The sequence below is a fragment of the Equus quagga genome, chromosome 4, assembly GCF_021613505.1.
Source record: "Equus quagga isolate Etosha38 chromosome 4, UCLA_HA_Equagga_1.0, whole genome shotgun sequence".
NCBI classification, from domain to species: Eukaryota; Metazoa; Chordata; class Mammalia; order Perissodactyla; family Equidae; genus Equus; species Equus quagga.
The window spans coordinates 117,886,775-117,907,886 of record NC_060270.1 but is presented as its reverse complement, the minus strand read 5'-3'; the positions used below and the strand labels follow the sequence as shown (position 1 = coordinate 117,907,886).

Here is a 21,112-nt window from a genome sequence, read left to right as displayed (position 1 = left end):
CTAGCAAGCCAGGAAGAGCTCTCAGCAGACCCTGACCATGCTGGCACCCTGATCTCAAACTCCTGGCCTCCAGGACTTTGATAAAATAAAGTTCTGTTGTTGAAGCCACCCAGTCTATGGCATTTTGTTATAGCTGCCTGAGTTGACTAAGACACATAAGCACCTATATGTTGTATGTGATGATAAATAGGTCAGGTTTCTTTTTACAGACACAGTTTGGGTACATGCACAGATCTATTTGTGTGCCTCTCCAGAGCTAACGTTCCAATCAAGAGCTGCCTGAAGACCGAAGTCACCTGTTGGTTTCTTTGCTGATTGACAGGTGTTTTCCATGCTTATTTATTCCAAATGTCTTTATGAGTCCTGCCATTTTTTGCAGCTGCTCCAGGAAAGCATAAATACAATGGAAGTCACTGCTGCTTTATGGCAAGAGGCTTAAAGATCTTATTTTCATGGAAAATAATCTGATTTTTACTGCTTACCTTGAAATTATTTTTTTCCTGACACTTGAACAAATATGTGGAATGGAATAAAGATTATTTCTAAAATATGAAGTCCCAAATCCCTGCATGATTCTTTGAGTCATCCAGACGAAATGTGAAATGATCTATATATTTACCATTTATTTTATGATTCTCTGCTCTTTGAGATTCTGGGTCATGCATAATTTGGCAATATCAATGAATATTTCTTGTAGAAGAAATAATACATTTATCAAGGAGGTCCAAAATAAAGAAATTAGGAATCAAAATCATGTTTATTTTGCTGTTAATTCATGGCATATTTCTCATGAGGTGCTATTTTAAGGAAATCTGAAGGAAGGAAGCTAGAACATTTCAGTTTTTTCCTGCCTTTAATACCTTTACCTCTTTAATGAAGTCTTTATTTAAATATTTGGATACATACTTTTCTTTTATTTGAATTTTTCGTTGATTTAAATAAAACACTTTACCTCTTCCGATGCAACTCAAATGTGAATTTTTGCCATTTGAGTCTTCTTTTTTCTCTAGTAAAGCTTTGCTGTCATTAAAAAATTATACATTCCAGGGGCTGGCTCAGTGGCGCAGCAGTTAAATTCACACATTCCGCTTCTCGTTGGCCAGGGGATCGCCAGTTCAGATCTCGGGTGTGGATGTGGCAACGCTTGGCAAAAAAAAACCATGCTGTGGTAGTCATCCCATATATAAAGAGGAGGAAGATGGGCACGGATGTTAGCTCAGGGCCAGTCTTCCTCAGCAAAAAGAGGAGGATTGGCAGCAGTTAGCTCAGGGCTAATCTTCCTTAAAAAAAAAAATTATACATTCCATATTTCCTAGGATACTAGTATGTCCAGCTACTTGAAATGACACATTTATCCCAGTCAAATAAAAAAGAGAAAATTGTTGAATTTTTATTTTTGTGATATGCTTAAAATATATTGATACGTCATATTGTTTTGTTGTTCTAGAGAAATGTATAGTACTGAAATATGCCAAATTGAAATTTTCCATGGTTACTCAAATTTACTCGAAGAGGAAGAGGAGGATGGCCTTCTATCAGACTTAGATAAGTCAACAGAACATTCCTTAGATCATTAGAAAAAGTGATTATAGGAAATCTTTGAAATGTGGTTCAAAACTAAAGAAGATTCTGTACAAATATTTAAGCATAGCTTCCTGCCTAGAAGTTTTTACATCTCTGTTAAATATGACACAGAGAAAAATTATGTTAACATGACCACTGGGAGGAAAAAACTACATAGTGACTATTGTCTCCATCTCCTCTTCAAACTACAAACATGTCCTTTTCAAATTTAACTCATGTCCCTTGCCTCATTCTAAAGTCTTAAGATGTATCTGCTAAAGACTTTGTGTTCAAATCTCCCCTTTTCTCTACTCACTCTTGAAACCCCTTTAGAAGATGTAGATATTATTTGTATGATATATATATATATATATATGTATACATGCACATTGATATAATGTGTGGTCATATGTGTTCGCTCTCCCTAATGAAACTTTGTTCAGGGTGTCTAGGAAAAGGCATTTATTCACAACCACTTTCTGAACGTCTACATGTGCCAGTCAGTGTGCTAAGGAGGGGTTATAGTGAAAAAGACAGAAGCTCCTCACTGTCTGATAGAAATTACTTCCGCCTCTTGTATAATTCACCATAACATGATAGAGGATTCTGCTCATAGTGAATAGTAATTCAGTTGATAAAAGCTGCCAAGAAACATCAGATTAAGACTTGATGGGCCCTTATGGGATAAGAGAACACAAGGTTTCAGGAGCCTGTGAAAAGAGGCATTGAAGTCCCATCATGCTATGTCCTCTTGCTTGTCCCTTTCATTATCCTGGTCTCAACCTCACATGGCTCTGGGACCTCATTTTCAGTGCTAGAATTTCAAGGATTATGTGTACTTGGAGGGCACATCAAATTTTCTGGCAAGATAGGTCTTCAGTCTTGGCGCTGTCCCAGGTCAGCATTTTTTAAGAGTAGAGTCAACTTGGAAAAAGTGTCCCTGTCACTTCTTAAACAAATTTATCTTATTCTTAACAAATCTCTGGTTAATTAAAAGAAGAAGGAACCAGCAACAACCTTGTTCTTTGCTTCTCTCAGTGACCAAGACTGTATCTGCCTGTGATAAAGTGGGAGAGCTTAATAAATTTAAAAAAGTAGAAAATATTATGGTACAGAACATTCCCCCCAGCCCAGAAAAGGTATTTCTAAATTGGTTGCTCTATAAATATTAATTGATGGTGGAGTTCCCTGTAACATTTTATCAAAAACTTGGGAACCTATCCAGCAGCACAGACCGTTGTTTTTTTTACTTCCTCCTAGATTCTTGTATTCAGAATTAGGTCTCAAATCTCTTTTGGGGAGGGAAGAACATGTTTTGGAATATTCCAGTCTCTCTACTTTTATAGTTGCTGTCGAGGGTGCGAACGATGAATGGGAGTGCTATTGAGCAATCTGTGAACTTTCAACATCTTTGCGCAGCTCAGCAGGAATCTTGGAAAAATACTTTTTTCACAGATTTAGCTGTCAATTTAGGTTTTCTTACCTTCCTTTTTATATTCTGATGCTTGAAATAGATAAAAAACATAAAGTATATGAACAATACCTTATTTTCATGGAATTCTAGTATCAGAGATCTATAGTATATTTTAAAGACATTTTACAAGTAATTCTTTTAACACACCCACATATGAAATTGGCTACATGTGTCATTGCTGTACCCTTTTTGCAAAGCACAAGGTTGAAGAATATAACCTAGTCTTCTCCTTTCTTCCAATAGACAGCTCTGACACTGAAATGGAAAAAAGTTAAATATCAGACAAGCAAGAGCTGTCTCCACCTGCCATATCTTGAATTTAAATGTGTGGATTTCTCAGAGGTTATTCAAGTGGGACATATTTTTTTAAGTATCCAATAAATCCTTGTGGCTCCTAAAGTCAGGTTAAAAAACTCTCCTTTGCAGTATGTTCTATGTAGAAGATAGAATTGTCTTGTCAGTCTCTTACTTGCTTTCTCTTATTGTGAAGTTCCCAGAGCCAAGTAAAGATCTGAGTGGTATAGTAGAAAATATATCTGATCTCTTTCACAGGTTATGATTTACAAATAATCAGAGGTATACAGAAAGTCTCCAATAATTAAAGACATGTGTCTGGGTCTAATTTCTTTACTTTCCTTATGTAGACACCAAACTTCCATAATATGTAAGATGGCTCATTATCATAATAATATAATCAAACTCACAAAATCTCCATTTCTCAAAATGAGCTGAAGCTATTAGATGCTAAAATGATTACTAATAGCCACTATCACATGGGATATACTTAAGTGTCAACTTTTTAAGTATCCCCCTTCTGAAGGAGGTGGGGGCATTCATTTATTTACAGTTGTATCCCAGCTCCTCTCAAAAGCCTCGTGGAGCGCTCTCTCTGATCTCAGAGAAGTAACTCTGCTTGACTTGTTCCAAAGTAAGCCTCTAACAGTCCCATCTAGCCGTGACTCTGCTTCATGCCGCCTGGGAAAGCAGGAGCCAGAGTGGAGGGGAGAAGCGAGGAGAGCGATCTACTTCGTTGCATAAGGAAAGAGCACTGGATTAGGATTCAGCAGACCCATATCTGGACTCTTAAGAAAGTCATTTTTCTCATCTTAGCTTCACTTTTTCCCATTTTAAAACTACGGGTGATAATAACTTCTTGGTCCATAGCATTACACCATGACAATCTGAGATGATTATCTTTATGGAGACTTGAGGATATGGCTGAATATTTAGAAATTTTTGGAATTTAGTGAGAATCTGTGAGAAAATCGTAACTATATAACATATCGCCATACTATTTTTAATAATTTAAAATACCAATGAATATCAAATGAGAGAATGTTTATGAAAGGACTCTTAAAACAGCAAAGCTCTAGTCTTATAATTATTAATACTTTTATTAGTATTCCTCTCCCTTTGATCTCTTCTTCCTAATCAATTACCTTAAATAAACCAAGTTTTGTTTATCATTGGGCCTGGCTTTGTGCATTAGAGTAATCCTAATTAAGGTAAACGATAAGGATATACGTATGGCTAAGACCTGGATCTTGAGTTTCAGAAATTTACACTCAGTTGAAAGTAGTCATGTCTGGTAGTAAGCAGGCACTCAATTTATGTTGGCTGACTCAGATAATAGTAGGACATCCTTAAAAATCAGAATCACTTGACTGCCTGAAAGCAATGGAGAGAGGCTGCAGCTGAATTTGGAGCAGGGCTGGGGAGAAAGTCTACTGAGTGGAGGTTGGGAATAACTACAACCGGTTTGGTTGGATTCCATTTTTCCCTGTTTACCTTCAATGATATTTGGACTTTAAAGGCTACGTATAAAGGTATTTTGAACCTGAGAGCTGTGTACCTTTGACACATTGCCATTGACTCCTAAGACATGACAATGTTTTCTGTTATATTTTTAAAATACTGTTGACTTCCAAACATAGAACCTTCATTCTGGCATTATTCATTAACCAAACTGACATTAGTTAAAATAGAAATTTTAAAAAATATTTTCAACTCAGTCACAGTAGCCAATACATTGAATTATCCTTCATGTATTGATAATGCATATTTATTCTAAAAATTCTTTGCCCTTCTTACTTTTACAGATCTCCCTTTACCCTGCCTCCTCCTCGCCCCTTTTTTTTAAAATTTGAATTGCTAATCATATGAAAAGGCCCACTTAACCTGTACTCTGAGCAGTGACATCTAACTGTAAGTTTGATAATTATTCAAAAAAGATTAGTGATTTTACATTCTATACCAAAATAGTATATAGACCTTAAGGGTATGCACATACATATGAAAATTATTTTTTCTCAGAAAACAAATAGCCTAAATAAAACTTTAAAAATTATACAAGCCAAGATTTCATAACTCCATAGTCATTAGAAACAGCAGAGAAATGGGTCAATCTTTAGACTTCTGTGAGGGGAATAAAAGGTTTAAAACAGATACATTTTAAATCCCTTCCTTCATAAAAGAACTTTCTAGAAAGACAGCCTGTATCAAATAGCTCATCACTCCTTATGCAATCAGACCCTCCATTGTCTTCAGAGAAAGAGCTGCTGCCTGGCAAGCCTGGCCCCTTTAAAGGGTGAGTAGCTTCTGAAGAAGCATTGTGACACCCAGATGTGGAGGTCTTTGAAGCTCCACTTCTGGGGAACCATCATTTTGTTACAGAGCAAAAGTAATATCAGAATTTCCTGGGAATCAGTCATCACAGGAAATTATCAGCAATTCATAGACTTTCCCTTTTGCGTTTGCTTCGCCCTCAAGGGTAATCACAAAAGATTATAGTCTCCATTTCAGCTTTCATATCACTGAAATATTCTTCTCTGCCTGGAGCATGATTGATTTCCAGAGGCTGGCTTTTAACCTTGGCGTTGGGAGGCCAATCGGACTGCAGTGGTTTGAGAACTGCCAGCAATCGTTATTATGATATTGTTCTGTTGTGAGGCAGAAATTTGGTGATGCCTGACTAATTATACGAAATCTTTTAAATAAAGTGACATATCAACTTCTGGTGTTGTTAGTTATGGGTGTTTGTCTGATTTCAGTAAAAGTGTTAGAGGTTGGGAGACAGAAGGGTGAAAACAACCATCAAATGATTGTTGTGAAGACTTTGACATGCCAAGCACCCTGATAGGCTGAATTTCAGAATGGAAAACAGAATAATTCAGAAACGTTTCTGAAAATCTTCAAAGGGAGTAGATGGATTATAAATAAAAATGATTTTTGCTTCAAAACATTAAAACTTTTCTGGAACGTTCCTGAGGGATTTTGTGATTCACAATAACTGGCACTGTGGTTCATGTAGGTTTTCCTCCATTGCTTGATCGGGAAATCTTGATGCCATATTTATGGCCCAAATATAAGCAAACTGGTTACATTTTTAACTTGATGATTTCATTTTCTATATTCATTTTCCTCATATAGGTGTCGCTTTATTCAGAACACATAGGAACAGAAAGGGCTTTGTGTATATTTGAAATAAATTTGATGAATAAAATAGTTTTGCCAAGTGACTACGTTTCCTTACAAATTCAAAAGAAAAGGAAAACATTTCAGTTTAAACTACTTTTGGTTTGAACTATAGCCTTCTTGCAATCATGTAAAAATAATTGTAAATCAAATGGATAAATGTTAAATGTCAAGCTGCACCATTAACAGAGCCTTATTCAACACAGCAGTTATCACTGCAGCCAGCAGAGTAAGGCGCTTTATGAAAGCTCTTTATTTTGCTTTACCAGTCTGGTATATTTTGTATACTATAAACACGGAGTTGAACCAAAAATGTTTTTTGTTGAGAAGAGTATACACATATCCATCCATACAAAAAGGCAATAGCAAGATGAATATATGACATAAAATATTTTTGATATCACCTGTCCACAAAGTCCCTCAGGGACCACTTTCCTTATCAAAATCCTAAAATGCTAAGTGTGACAAGGTAAGCCTGCAAGGAGCAGGAGGGCTGGAGAACCCATATTGGTATAGCCCTGCTGGGAATCAGGAAAGGGGAGACAGATAAAATGCAAGACGCCCAGTTAAAGTTGCATTTCTGATAAACAACAAGTCATTTTTAGTATAAGAATATCCTATGCAGGGTTTAGCACATATTTATACTAAAAAAAAAAATGATTTTTGTTTGCAAATCTGGCAACAATAGCAGGAATCTGGGTTCTAGTCTTAACTGAAGAGGCTCAAGCAAGTTACTAGAACTCTCCAAACCTTTCCTCATTTTCACATGAGGAAGTAGGACTAAAATCAGGCTGGTGGGTATGGGGCCTGACCTACGTGCTTTAATCAGAACTGTTTTCAGTGTTTTATTATATTAAATTTCCAGTTAGGATTCTGTTTTGGGATAGGGTGGAGGGAAATTTCTGGGGCTCAAACTAAAACAATTAAAAAACCAGTTTGAAGAGGCCAGCCTGGTGGCATAGTGGTTAAGTCCACATGCTCCACTTTGGTGGCCTGGGGTTCACGGGTTCAGATCCCAGGTGGGGACCTACACACCGCTCATCCAGCCATGCTTTGGTGGCCTCCCACATACCAAATAGAGGAAGACTGGCACAGATGTTAGCTCAGTGACAATCTTCCTCAAGTAAAAAGAGGAGAATTGGCAACAGATGTTAGCTCAGGGCCAATCATCCTCACCAAAAAAAAAACCCAGTTTGAAAATGTAGATGATCTCAGACATTTTACCATGTATAACAAGAGTGTGTTACGGGGAGTCAGAGCCCAAAATGCTTAGGATTGGAGCCCTGCACACTTGTGGCCCTGCATCAGGCTTCGTCGGGCCTTCACTGTCAGGTTTCTTCTTAGAGCAAGAGTAAGAAATGTGCTGTCCTCCTTTTGGGGAAAAGACACTTCATTTCCACTTTGCTTTGCAGAATGAAAAAAACATTCAAACAGGCCCAGGTGTTCAATTTTGCTCTTCGTCCTGCCTGGTGGGGTTTTCTTTTCATCTCGTACCTTTTTAATTCGTGTCACAGACCTGTTTTGCCTCATCATCAGGATGTATCTGATTAGTTACTGAACAGCCTTTCAAACTTAGCTTTGACAGAACAGTTTTGAAAGGATGTCAGTTAATGCATTTGGCTGTTCAGGAGGTGTATTGATTTTTAAATCAAGAAAGCTCATTACTTCCCTAGTCTCTTAGAAAGCCCTTGCAACATTTTTTAGCCCATTTACCAGAAAACAGGCAAACATTTCCTTACTTGCTCAGATTTGGAGACTTAGCACCGATAATTTTTAAAAGTACATTCATAAGTGTCATCAAGTAGTCTTCAGTTACTTGCACACTATTTTTTTTTCTCCTAAAGAATAAAAATTTCTATTTTTTTAAAGATATTTCTCAGACTCTTTTTGGCACTAAATTTTATGTTATAGAAATTTAATCTTGGAGACAAGTGTTGGGGGTTGTTTTCAAGTCACTATTTTAAAAAAGAACAAAAGGAAAGGCCGAGAACTAGGTTACTATCTTCTATCTCAGCTATCAGCCTGTCCTTCTAAACTCCAGAGTGGACGGCTTCTTCCAATGTGCCGTAGAATAACCGCTTCCCGCGACCGGGCCTCAAATGAGTCGCTATCGTATTCAGCATTTTGCACATCTATTGAAAAGCTATTCTTCAGTCTATATTCCTGAAATGATTTATTTCTTGTTTTATTTCACCCTGAGGAAACACAATACTAAATAACAAAAGAAACACCCGAGTCATTTATTTTCTATTCTCTTGGTGAATCCAGTTCCTACTCCCATCACTCTGAATAGAGTTTTCAGACTAGCTTTGTCGGTGTTTTTCTTTGGGTGATATAGTTCATTGTCACTATGTGTGCCTTGGGCTGTTTGTTTTTTTGAAATATGAATATACTTCATTGAGAACTATGAAATATAAGTACTTTGAGGGTATTAACTTCCACAGACAGAAAAAATTAATACTATTTGTTACCATTCTACTTTTTCTTTTGTTGCTGAAAAAAATTCACAATAGAGCTACATTCTTATTAATTCCCTAAAAGATTCCAGGTAGCTTTTCATTTCTTAAAAACTTTGTATCTTTCCTCACATTCCCTGAAAAGAACATCTAACAATTTCATGTTAATTTTTTTGTTACCTTGTTTTTGACAGATGTTACAGATCTTTCAAATCTGTATGCAACCATTGACCAAAATTTATTTTAGTGATATGAACATCAAATCTTGAAGATAAAATAAAAACCCCTTCAGGAACTTTCTTTGTGTTCTGATGGAAAAACATCTCTCTTTCTTAATGGTTTCCAGTCACATCTAAGCATTTGCTTGTTCAAAAATGGAAGCAAAGAAAATCACTGAGTTTCCTTAGGAGGCATAATTCAGCTCGTTACCTTAATGCTTTCTCCCTCCAATAAAAGAAGCAGTTGCAGTTGGGGTTGAGGGTGGTCTGGGCTCCCATAATACGTCCCATTAACCAGTTAGACCTTTCAAAATGCAGTTTTTAACCTGAATATGAGGACACATGCAATTGAATTTAAATTCTTTAGCTTACTCATCTAATGTTTGAATAGGAACATCAACACCCAAAACATCGCTGGGTAGGTGTGGGTCCACGCAGTGAGGTGTGAGCGAACCTTCAGTGAAGTCTCACGCCCACTGCAGACGTAAGCTGAAAGTCTTACTTGTTAAACTGAACTTTTTGGAATGCTCTTTGATGTGGCTTCTTAAATTACCCAGCGGCATAACTACAGCTTTGCTGCATCACTCTTGATCCCTGGCAGCATGGAAAATCACCAGGCATGTGGAGCCAGCCAGGAAAATGGAACATTTTACATGCGTACTCACCATATTTATTACCTACAAGGATCTACTGTCAGAGTTAGACATTCAGCTTTGGTAAAGCGCACAGCTCTAATCTTATGGCATCTCTCATTAACAAAATAACTACTGTTCGAAAAAGAACTTAAAAATTATTCCTTCTACTTGGAGCAATTTAATTATCTGTGAAAAACGTTAAACTGTTTTTCCACTAAAGAGGGAGAGAGGGTGAAACTACCCATTCATTGCTTTTAGCTTTTCTGCTTTTACCATTTGGTAACTCTTTAAATTCTAAAGGTGTTAAAATGAAAACATTATTTCCTCATAATATCTTCACAAATAACTGTTAGGTCTTAGACAAAATGTGTACGTATTTGAAAAACGATAAAAGTTAACTCATGGTCACTTCACTAGTCGCTGAGCACTAGGCCAACCACACTGTACAGAAACCCACTAGGAAGGTCCCTGGGTGAGAGGCATCGAGCACTTAGCACTCATCCTTGGAGAACTTTCAAAACGCGGAGCACTTTCGTTTCCCCTTCTCCCTGGGGGTGTGATGATAGTGGCAGCTCTGAGATCCAGTGTTGTCCGGGGACTTGGCAGTTGGAGAATTCGTCTGCAGAGATCTCACAGACCACTTTGACAGCTGGAGAATGTGCCCCTCACTCTACAGTTTTTACAAGTTGTATGATTCTGAATTCTGTATGAACTTCTCTAAATTATGGAATAATGTCCTTATTATTACCATTTAGTATGATTTTATATGTAAAAGTATTTGAATCATAGTTGTATCAAGACAACCAAAATGTGTTTAGGAATTATTCATGGTAAAATATTGTTTCTTTCCCATTCTCCTGTTTTATTTTTTCATGGTACTTAAAACTCTCTGAAAATACCTTCTTTATTAGTTTAAATATATAGGTCTCCTCAACTAGAATATGGTATTTTTAAAGGTGTGTTCTCCACTGTATGTCCAGCTCCGAAAGCAGTGTATGATAGCCATTTAATAAACTTTTGTTAAATGAATCCATTTTCAGGAAAATATAGTGTTTGTGCAAATTGAAAATCACGCATATATAAAAGTGTGGTGTTGGAAAGGAACAAAAATTCCCAAGGACAGAACTAAGTTTAATAAGAAACATTTAACTTCTTAAAAGATTGCATCTTTTACTATCAGAGTGATCTAGAAAGAGGATATTATTCTATGGCAGAAACACAAATCTCTTAGCATCCTGTATATGTTTCTTTTTATTCTTCTAAAAATAAAACCAAAGTGGAATTTCTCCAAAAAAAAACTACTGGAAAATTCAGCTTAGTTTTCTGTTCAAAATAGATCACATAGTCTCTTCCTTACCCTAGCCATCCTGTTTGTCAATGGATATAAAACTCTTGTTTGACGAACCCCAGAGTTTTTTTCAAAGGGGGCCTGACAACATGGAATTTGAGTGAAAGATATCAAGCTTTCTGAATTCATTTAAACAAACAAAAAAAAAAAAAAAGGGAAAAAAAGGAAATGCTAACCTGTGCTCTCCTCTGATTGGCTGATTTAGATCTTTGGGCTGACTCCACTTATGTTTTCTATAGGAAAGACTAACCACCACTAGAAAGCCTCTGGAAAGGGATCCTGGGATCCCACTTAATTTCTGCAGCAATCACATCCTGCTAATTGTCAACCAGCCTCAAAATACTTAAAAGCCTACAACATTTTGATGAAAAAGTAATACTAGTACTAATAATAGCTTTATTGGGTCTGAGCCTTAGATATAATGTGCCCTATTATTTTCTTAAGGCTATGTTGTGTTATTTTAGCCTTTATCCCAGTTCTGAATGACTGGCTAACTTTCTGGTGGGGTAATTGTATCCCACAGGGGCACAGTTGATTTTGTTTGCAAGGCACAGGCAGTGTGTGGTTTTAGCAGAAGAATTGGGGGTTCGTGGAGGAAGCACCTTTCCAGACATATGACTCTTGGTTGAATCAACAGTCTTTGCAACACACCACTTGTCTTCCTTTCAGCAACAATGACGGTGTTCAGGTGGCCCCTCTCAGGGTGTTCTGGGTAGGAGAAGCAGTGTCAGTATGACGAGTCTCAGCTTTTACATATTCCAGTTACAAAAATGCAGGTCTCACGGTAGCGTGTAATCCGGGTATAATGTTCCATGTGGTTTATTTTTATTGAGACTTCTGATTTGAAATCTGAAACAGTACAAAATTGTATGGTTGAGTTAATGTTGCCAACAATATGCAGTTGTTTGTATTTCTTGATCTTTGAGAAGAGAAATTTGTCTTTGTGATAGTTGTGTCTGTTTTGTTTCTATTTAAGTTTGCAAGGATTTGAAAAAAGTAGAACAATAATATAAAGGCATGTGGTCAAAGTATTTAAATACAAAAGGCAAAACTTTTATAAACTAACTTCAGAGAGATATTCCTCTTCAATGACCTAGCTATCACTTTTAATGTGTCACGTCATGAACATTTGAAGTTCTAATAAGACCCTATTGTCACATTCTTTTCCATAAATCCAATATTAAAAAAAGGAAGGGATGAAAAATAGTTATTCTTTTCGTACTACAGTAATTCGATAATACCACAGTTAAAAAACTGACACTTAGCCAAACTTCCAGAAAGCCCTAAATCACAAGGCTTTAGTAGCTGAGGTCCTCTTTGCAGTAAATTGAGGACAGGTGCAAATGATGACCGTCACCTGCTATGTGTAATCTCTAAGTGTTCCTGGAACTTTCTTTTTTTTCTGTGTGCAAGCCCAGCAGTTACAATGGGGAAAGAGGACAGGACAGCCTCAGTTTTTACTTATGGCTTTTCTGAAGTTGCACAAGGAGAAATAGGCTTATTCTAAGAAGGGCAGAAATGCTTCAGAAAGGGGAAAACCGAGACTCACTTCTCCAGGAAACTTTTACTTAAGCACCAAGTAGGCCTTCTGTGTAGTTTGACTAAGCAGCTGCCCGCCATGCTGCAGAAATTCTAAAGACGCTTGTCCTTTCTTCCCAAAAGTCACACCCTACAGCAGGGCCACACACCATGCCATTCATCCCTGTTCAGTGCGCCGTTAGCAGGGAACAATGTGGGCGAGACTCCTGCCTGAGTTTGAATCCGGGCTTCAGACTTACAAACTCAAGGGTAACAAGTTATTACACCTCTCAAAGCCTCAGACGCCTCATTTGTAAAAGGAGGATGATAATTGCGTCTTGTCCCGTGTGACGGTGGAGGGTGGAGATGACATGAGAGAATCCCTTAGCATAGTTCCTGGCCCATGGTAAGAGCTCTGTAAATCTAAGCTGCTCTTAGTATGATGTTTATTATTTTTATTACACTGCTAGAAAAAGGAATTAAAAGGCCAATACTCCTGGGAGGATAACACATTGATATTGCTGTAAAGGGAGGATCCTGGATGATAAGTGTGAGAAAATCAGAAAAGGGGAAAGAAGTCCAAAGTAGGGGTGGGGCAGAGGAGACAGACCTTTGTGTGCCTTTTTGTGCCCTGTTATTCTGCTTAATGGTGACTTCTTTTCCCCACCTCCAATTACATAGAGTTTATGCTATCTTTCTTACTTTTTAACGTTTACAATTATGTCCATTCTTATGTTTGACTCCTTCTTCACCAGCCAATCTGGGACAACATATGAAACTTATTAGGCCTCCAGAAATGCTTGTTGGGTGATTGATTTTTACATTTTAAGTTCAAAAAACTGATTTCTACTTCTTTTTACTAGAAAAGCTAGTATTTCCTACTATCTTTTATAAGTGATTACCAAATGCTTTTTAGAGCATTGGTTAAGGTAGATGGCTAAGTTTAAGATGAAATTTCCCCATCTTTAAGAATAGTACGCTACTCAATCACTTAACCACATAGAACAAAGCCTTTTCTAATTCTTGAGCAGTCTTTTTTGCCTTTTAATTGGGTGGTGCTCAGTTTACTCCCATACTCATCCCCACTTGATGGCTGGTGAAATTGTTTTATGATACTTATAAGGATACAATTCAAATTTCAGGCCTCTTGAAAATTATCAATAGTTGAAAAGTTTGTAATTCTATTTTTTTTTGCCTTAAGTTCCATCCAGCAAAATTATCTGGAATCTAGATATCATGGAGTATTGAGTCATTTGATCATGCATCCCCTACCTTACAGACTCTCCCCGCCCACAGCGTTCATCCTGGCCTTTGGTGAGGTGCTGCATTGTGTTTCTTTACCCCAGGGCTAGGTTTGATTTGCGGCTGCATATTTTTACACAGTTGCCCACACTGTGCAGATGTAAATTACTTTTTGGTATCCTCAGTAATTTTCAAAAAATGACACATATTTGTGGTTACATAATCTTAGTGAATACACCAAAAATACCTGTTTGTTCTTGTTTTGATATTGAAAATCTGAGAGATGGCGTGATAAGCCCAGCATCATTAATTCCTTTTACAAGTACTATAATATAGTAGTTAATTTGTCCATACATAGCCTCCAATTATCTCCTCACTTCCTGGCAACAGCCACAACCCATCTTTCATTTTTATTACCCACCAGTTAATTGCACTAATAGGTTCTGCTTTTCATTTCTACATGATTTTTGTTAGAAAAAATGGCAAGTGTTAACTCTTGCTGCTGCTTTTTAGTTAGTAGGCATTTCGGGCTTTGTAATCAGAGATGAGCAAAAAAAAAAAAAATGGATTTCTAAAAATTTCATGTAAATATACTTGCTAGCCTCAAAATTCCAGATGACTACTTCTAACTTTTACTTTTTAGAAAAGAAGAGGCTTATTTGGGACCAATAAATTCTGCCAGGTAAGGAATATTGGTAGCTAGAGCTATGTGGTAGTTTTTTCCTTAAAAAAAGCTTTTAAGCATTCTTCACCAATACATCACAGTCTTAATCCACAGATGGCTTTCTGTGCAATGTGAACTAACATGAGCTAATTTAATAAGAATGTTTAACAAGGCATTCGTTCATTTAAAAGTGATATAAATATTTTAATAAAGATGTTTGAAAGCATTTGTTCCTTTTTAACAATCAAATGTCTATAAAATGCCAATTGAATCTTTAAAAATAAAGTTTGTTAGATAATTGCAATAACTCCAATAATGTTCCTGAGTATTCTACATGTGAAATCGTTATGATATAGGTATATAGTTTTGACTATACTAAATTGAATCGCTTGCATTTATCATGTTTTAGGATTTATGAGAATGTTTTTATTTTTCCTGAATGTTTTATTCATCTTGAAAATTGGTGATTGAATAAAATAATTACCATTGATTTAGTTTTACATATGTCATGATTACAGAGAACTGACATTGCATTAGTGAAAGAAAAAATGTAAGTTGTTAACAACAAAGCTATTATTTTCTGCTAACTTTTAGAGTATTATAAGAATGCTAAGAAGAAAATTTAGGATTTTACACTTTATACCTTAAAAAAAAGATATCTGAAAACCTTTTCTATGTCATTGCCAAGTCTGGATCCCACCAAAATGACTCAGGTATTTGCAGTTATTACATCAGATGGCAAATAAAATATCAGCTAGACCACGTCTGTTTCAAGATTTCAGATGAATTGGCAAGTGGAACATTCTTTTTTATACCATTTAAAGTCTTCTTTCAACTAAATCATGTTCCCCAAAATGACATTTGAATAAGAAATATAATTACAGAATTCTACAATAAACAACAAAGGAAGATAAAAGAAAGTTAGGAAAAAACCAAGTGGATCTTTCCCCAAAATACCTGTAAGAAAGTAGAGAATCAAGTGGGACATAGAGGAAATCTGTTCCAAGTGAGAAACACGGAGGATAAAATTTTCTTGTGATAGTGGTAAGTCATTCAAAGGACAGAAAGGCAGTAAGAATTAATGACAGGCGACAAGAATGGGGTAAAAGGGCTGTGTTTATTTAGTTGATTTTCTGAGGATGAATAGGATATGTATACAAAGTAGGGAAGCCAATTCTGGCAAGAGTTTCTTGAAGGATCCTCCTTAGTTTGCTTTTCAGGGAGCAGATGAGTGGGAACTCAGCTGCCTTGGTATCTGGAGTGCTCAGCTGCAAATCACCTTTCAGAACAGAGAGCTCTCAGCCTTGGCAATATAAACAGATATTTTCAGGCTGATGTGGTGCAAATTTGAGATTTGAGTAGAATAAATTTGTGTCGAGTTATTTGAAAAATTATGTAGGTAGATAATTTCAAAAATTCAAAGGGAATGTTTATATTCAAGGGTTGTGTTGAAGCTGTCAACAGATACCTTGGTTTATGAAAAACTTGGAACTAAATTTTTGTAGATGTATCTTTTGTCTATGTTTCTATGTTGTGGTATGGGAACAACTAGGATATGTGCATTTATTCTAGATGGTGAAAGTTTCAATTTTTAATGTTAATTTTCAATATATTTTTTGAAATGAGTAATAAGAAAGTGTACATTAAAACTATGATGTGAATATTATTGCTATGTTTTTTAAAAAGTTGATTTATTAAGAAAATAATAACACAATAGTATATGGTTATGGCAAAAATAACGAAAGTGGCATGCAGTAAACTGGTATTTGGGAAATATTAATATAATTTTATCCCATGTAGCTCACACATCACCAGGTATATTTTCCAGAGCCTGACAACAGAACATCTCAATAAAATGCTTCTATTTTATAACTTTGAAAAGCAGTGTATTTATTTCATTCTGCAAATATAGTTCGGCTGTTTTGTTTTGAAGCCTGTCCATACTGATTTGCCATCTCTAGTAACAATCAAAAACTATACTTTCTTGTTTTGCAAACGGATAAACAAGACTTAAGCGTGTGTGCTTATGAGGAAACTAAGACAGTGAACTAGGGCTTTATTTTCTGACCTTTTGAGATTTTCTTTGCCCATGGAGGGTTGTGGTTTTTTAATTCTCATTAAAGAAAATTTACTACAATCAACTATGACCTTGAACAAAATAAATCCCCAGATTTTCCAAGAATGCTATTTTACATTTAGTAGTTAAATACAATACTCTTACCAATTTCTTTTTGACTTTTTAAATTATCATACATAAAATTGACTTTTGGGGAGTGTGTATAGGTCTATGAATTTTAACACGTGTATAAATTTGTGTAACCACCACTACAGTCAGAATATAGAATAGTTCTAGCACTCCAGAAAACTCCCCTCTTCGCATTTTTTAAGCATCCAATACCCCTTATAGTGGGAATACATTGTTCTATAATCTCTCTTAAACTTATTGCAAAAAATAGGCTACTTTGATATTCAATAATTCTGTAATCCACTCTCCTTTCTGAAGTATTTAAGTTCTTGTAATTCCTAACTTTGCACTGTGTTGATTTCCACACATGATCAGGGATAGTATTCATTTCTCCTGTCTCCCAAATATCATCAACTAATCCAGTCTTAAACTCTAACCTCAGGAGATTTCCTAGACGATGGTGTCGTGTCAGTGGATCTGTCCTTGTTCGTGTTACATGTGTTTATAAGTAACCCTTTGTTCATCATCCGCATTGTTTTTTGACCTGCCAGTTGTCTGATGTTAATGCTGGAGATTATTATCTGGAGTACACAAGAGAATCACTGCTGTCTCTCTTTTTATAGGCTCTGCAGATAGAGCTCTTTCTTTTCCCAAGTGTTTTAATGGCTTTGTGCCGTGTTTTTTCTATGGTTAAAGACTTTTATCACTGTACATTTCTCTGAATATGTATGGTACATGCAAACCACAGGGAGGAAAATCACAGATTATAAGTCAAAATTTCACTTGACCAATATTTAAACAAGAGTTGCATATTAACTAATCTGATGCATTTGAGTGTATCATTGTGACGTGCATTTCCAGTAGAATGAATTTCAATCTACAGCACATGAAAAGTAATAAATTATTTAAAAATTAGTTCAATATTTTCTGTTCTGTGATATAAGCCTGTCATTTATGACTTTGCCATAAATCAAAAATTTAAAAACTTAAATATATCTGTAATAATTGTCATTGAGGTCCTTTGAGACCATCTTAAGTATCGTCACATGATACAGGGAAAACATTAACAAGTTAATTTCAACCCTGACTTTTCGGTCTTAAGTTTTCTTGTTTTATTATCCTTTTAAGGTTTTTCAAAGCTCCTTACATGGAACCTTATAAGATTCCTTGGGATATGGTGATTTTCTTGTTTTGTGTGTGTGTGTGTGTGTGTGTGTGTGTTATGATTTCACACAGTTGTTTTTTGTTTTGATTTTAGTTTTGAATTCCTGGAGACAGGTACATTACTATTGAATGAGATTATTATCCTTGTTTGGGAACTAAAAGTTAAAACCTTAAGAAATAATACAGCTACTTTTACTTGTTCACACTATTGCCTATCCTTTGAAGTTATAAATTGACTATTTTATCGTTTACTCTTTAGATGGATCCTGTGCAAAAAGCAGTCATTAACCACACATTTGGAGTGTCCATTCCCCCAAAGAAGAAACAAGTTATTTCTTGTAATGTCTGTCAGCTTCGCTTTAACTCGGATGTGAGTACTATCTTTTCATTGTTCTCTGTAGTCTGTCAAGTTGAAAGTCTGATTGTTCTGAATCTGCACATCTCTTCATATTTACATATTTGCCCACTTCTTTCAGTGAGCCAGATTTTCAAAGGATTTGGATTCAACACTAGAAACTCAAGCAATAGAGTAGCTAATATCAAAAATCAAAGATTTCTCCTTGGAATCAGTCTTACCTATACCGTTTTACACGTAATTCTACCACTTATATTTAGTTTTCAAAAATACTTGAATAGCAGAAAATATTTTTTAAAAGTTTAAAATGCAATGAAAACAAGAAAATAAAATGCAATGAATGCTGAAGAAAAACATTGCTATTACTCTTGATAACAAGTGTCATATTTCATGTTGTACTAAATCATATTAAATGTGTGCCAAATCATATCAAATACCTGAGAGAATAATGTACTATACAATTTATGTTTTCCCATATCAAATACCTGAGAGAATAATGTACTATACAATTTATGTTTTCCCAGAACATGGAAATACAGGGAAAGCTTTATAAATTATTTTATCCGGCCAGCATAACTGTCCTGCTAAAAAAAGATAACAAGAAAAAGGTACAAATCAATCTTATGTGAAAGTAGATTTTAAAAATGTAGAAATAAAATAGCATGAAATCAAAATAAATAATATTGGAATGTTTACAACACCCAATTACCAAGTAAAGCCAATGACCAATACAAATCTGAATATGGAGGCTGTATATTATATGTGGTATTTCCTGACTTACTCCACCCCAGAAGCCATTTTGTGAAGAAGATGTTATAGGATTCGTGTATTTTTGAAATACTAAAATAACTCTATATTTAAGAATTAAAATGTATCTAAAGAAATCGAGGAATATAGGGTATCAATTCATTCAAAGTCTCAATATTGTTAAGATGTCAGTTCTCCAAACTGAGCTATAGACCCAGCACAATCTCAATCAAAATTCCGGAAGCCTTTTTTATAGAAAATGCTAAGCTATTTCTTAAGTGTACATGGAAAAGAAAAGCCCTAGAATAGCCAAAACATTTTTTTTAAGAAAAAACAAATTTCGAGGACTTATACTTCTTGATTTCAATACTTACTATAAAACCTACAGCAATCAAGATTGTAATATTGGTGAAAGAATAGTAGACACACTGATCAGTGGAACAGAATAGAGAGTCTAGAAATAGACCCACTACCTGTATGGTCAGTTGATCTTCAGCTAAGTCGCAGAGACAATTCGAAGGAGAAAGGCTAATCTTTTCAACAAATAGTGAAATTGGATATCCATAGGTAAACAACAAAAAGGAATCTTGACTGCTGTCTCATGCAAAATACAAAACCAATTCAAATGAATTACGTATATAACTATAAACTTAAAACTATAAATCTTCTAGAAGAAAACATAGGAGAAAATTTACGTGACCTTGAGTTAGGCAAAGGTTTCATGGGAAACAAGAAGTATGAATTATAAAAATATTGATATATTGGACTTCATCAAAATTAAAAACTTGTACTCTTCAAATGAGCCTGTTACACTGTTAAGAAAATAAAAGGAAAAGCTACACACTGAGAAAAAATATTTGTAAAACACAAGACTTGTATAAAATATATAAATAACTTACAACTCAATAATAAATAATAAATGGGCAAAATATTTGAACAAGTACTTTACTAAAGAGGAAATATGAATGATAAACAAGCATGTAAAAAGATGCTCAACATCATTATACATTAAGGATATGCAAACCACAATCATATACCATGACACCTATCAGAATGGTGAAAATTAAACAAATTGATAGTACCAAGTGGCAAGGAGAAGGAGCATCTGGGACTCTCATACAGTAAGTACATTATTAACAGGAATACAAAATGGTACAGGAAAAGAATTTAGTAGTTATTAATAAGAAATTTTATAAAGTTACAGATACACTTCCCATACAACTCAGTAATCCCACTTCTAGGTATTTACCCAAGAGAAATAAAAACATATGTTCATACATATGTGCCATTTATAGTAGCTTTATTCGTAATCACCCAAAACTGGAATTGACCCAAATGTCCATCAACTGATAATGAGTAAACAAAATGTGGTATAGCCAGAAAATAGACTACAGCTCAGCAATAAAAAGAAATACATGCTACAATGTGGGTGACTCTCAAAGGCAGTATACTAATGAAAGAAGTTGGACACAAAAACTATATGCTGTATGATTGCACTTATATAACTTTCTGCCAAAGACAAAGCTACAGGGACAGAAATCAGATCAGTAGTTAACACGGACTGAGGGTGAGGTTAGACAATTGGCTCCAAAAGGGCATGAGGGAACTTTTTAAGGATGGAAATAGTCTAAATCTTCATTGTCGTAGTGCTCACACTACTGTTTTTGTTTTTCAAAACTCATAGAACTCAATAACTGAAAAAGGAATTTTACTGTATGTAAAGTAAATCTGACTAGAAAAAATCAATATGATATGAGTCATGAAATATTTTATAAATAGAAGACTAATTAATGGTAGAGACGTAACTACAGTCATAACTTAAACGACAATATTATTACTAGATTTAAGGCTTAATCATTAAAGGAATTTTGCAAGAAAAGACAGAATAATAAAGACCAAAATAGATCCAAGTATATTTAACAGTTTTACACAGTTATTATCCAAATTTCTACAGTCACATAGGGAAATTAAAGTTTCTGTAACTTTTTAAATATAAAATGAAAGTGTTTACTACTTAACTGACCAATTACAAAATGAATGCCCACCTGAAGACATGTGATCCCCTTAGT

The 21,112-nt window shown here is 35.3% G+C and overlaps 1 protein-coding gene across 9 annotated transcripts in view; it reads left to right on the top strand.

Moving 5' to 3' along the window:
* Window positions 1-21,112, top strand: part of ZNF385B (zinc finger protein 385B) — a 385,907-nt gene that overhangs the window by 309,529 nt on the left and 55,266 nt on the right. For 8 of the 9 annotated variants that reach the window (XM_046659661.1, XM_046659659.1, XM_046659660.1 and 5 more), the window contains 2 exons: window positions 14,572-14,610; window positions 18,201-18,311. In XM_046659661.1, the coding sequence (XP_046515617.1) occupies window positions 14,572-14,610; window positions 18,201-18,311 (150 nt within the window). The remainder of the gene's footprint in view (window positions 1-14,571; window positions 14,611-18,200; window positions 18,312-21,112) is intronic. The other variant, XM_046659662.1, reaches the window with a different exon arrangement.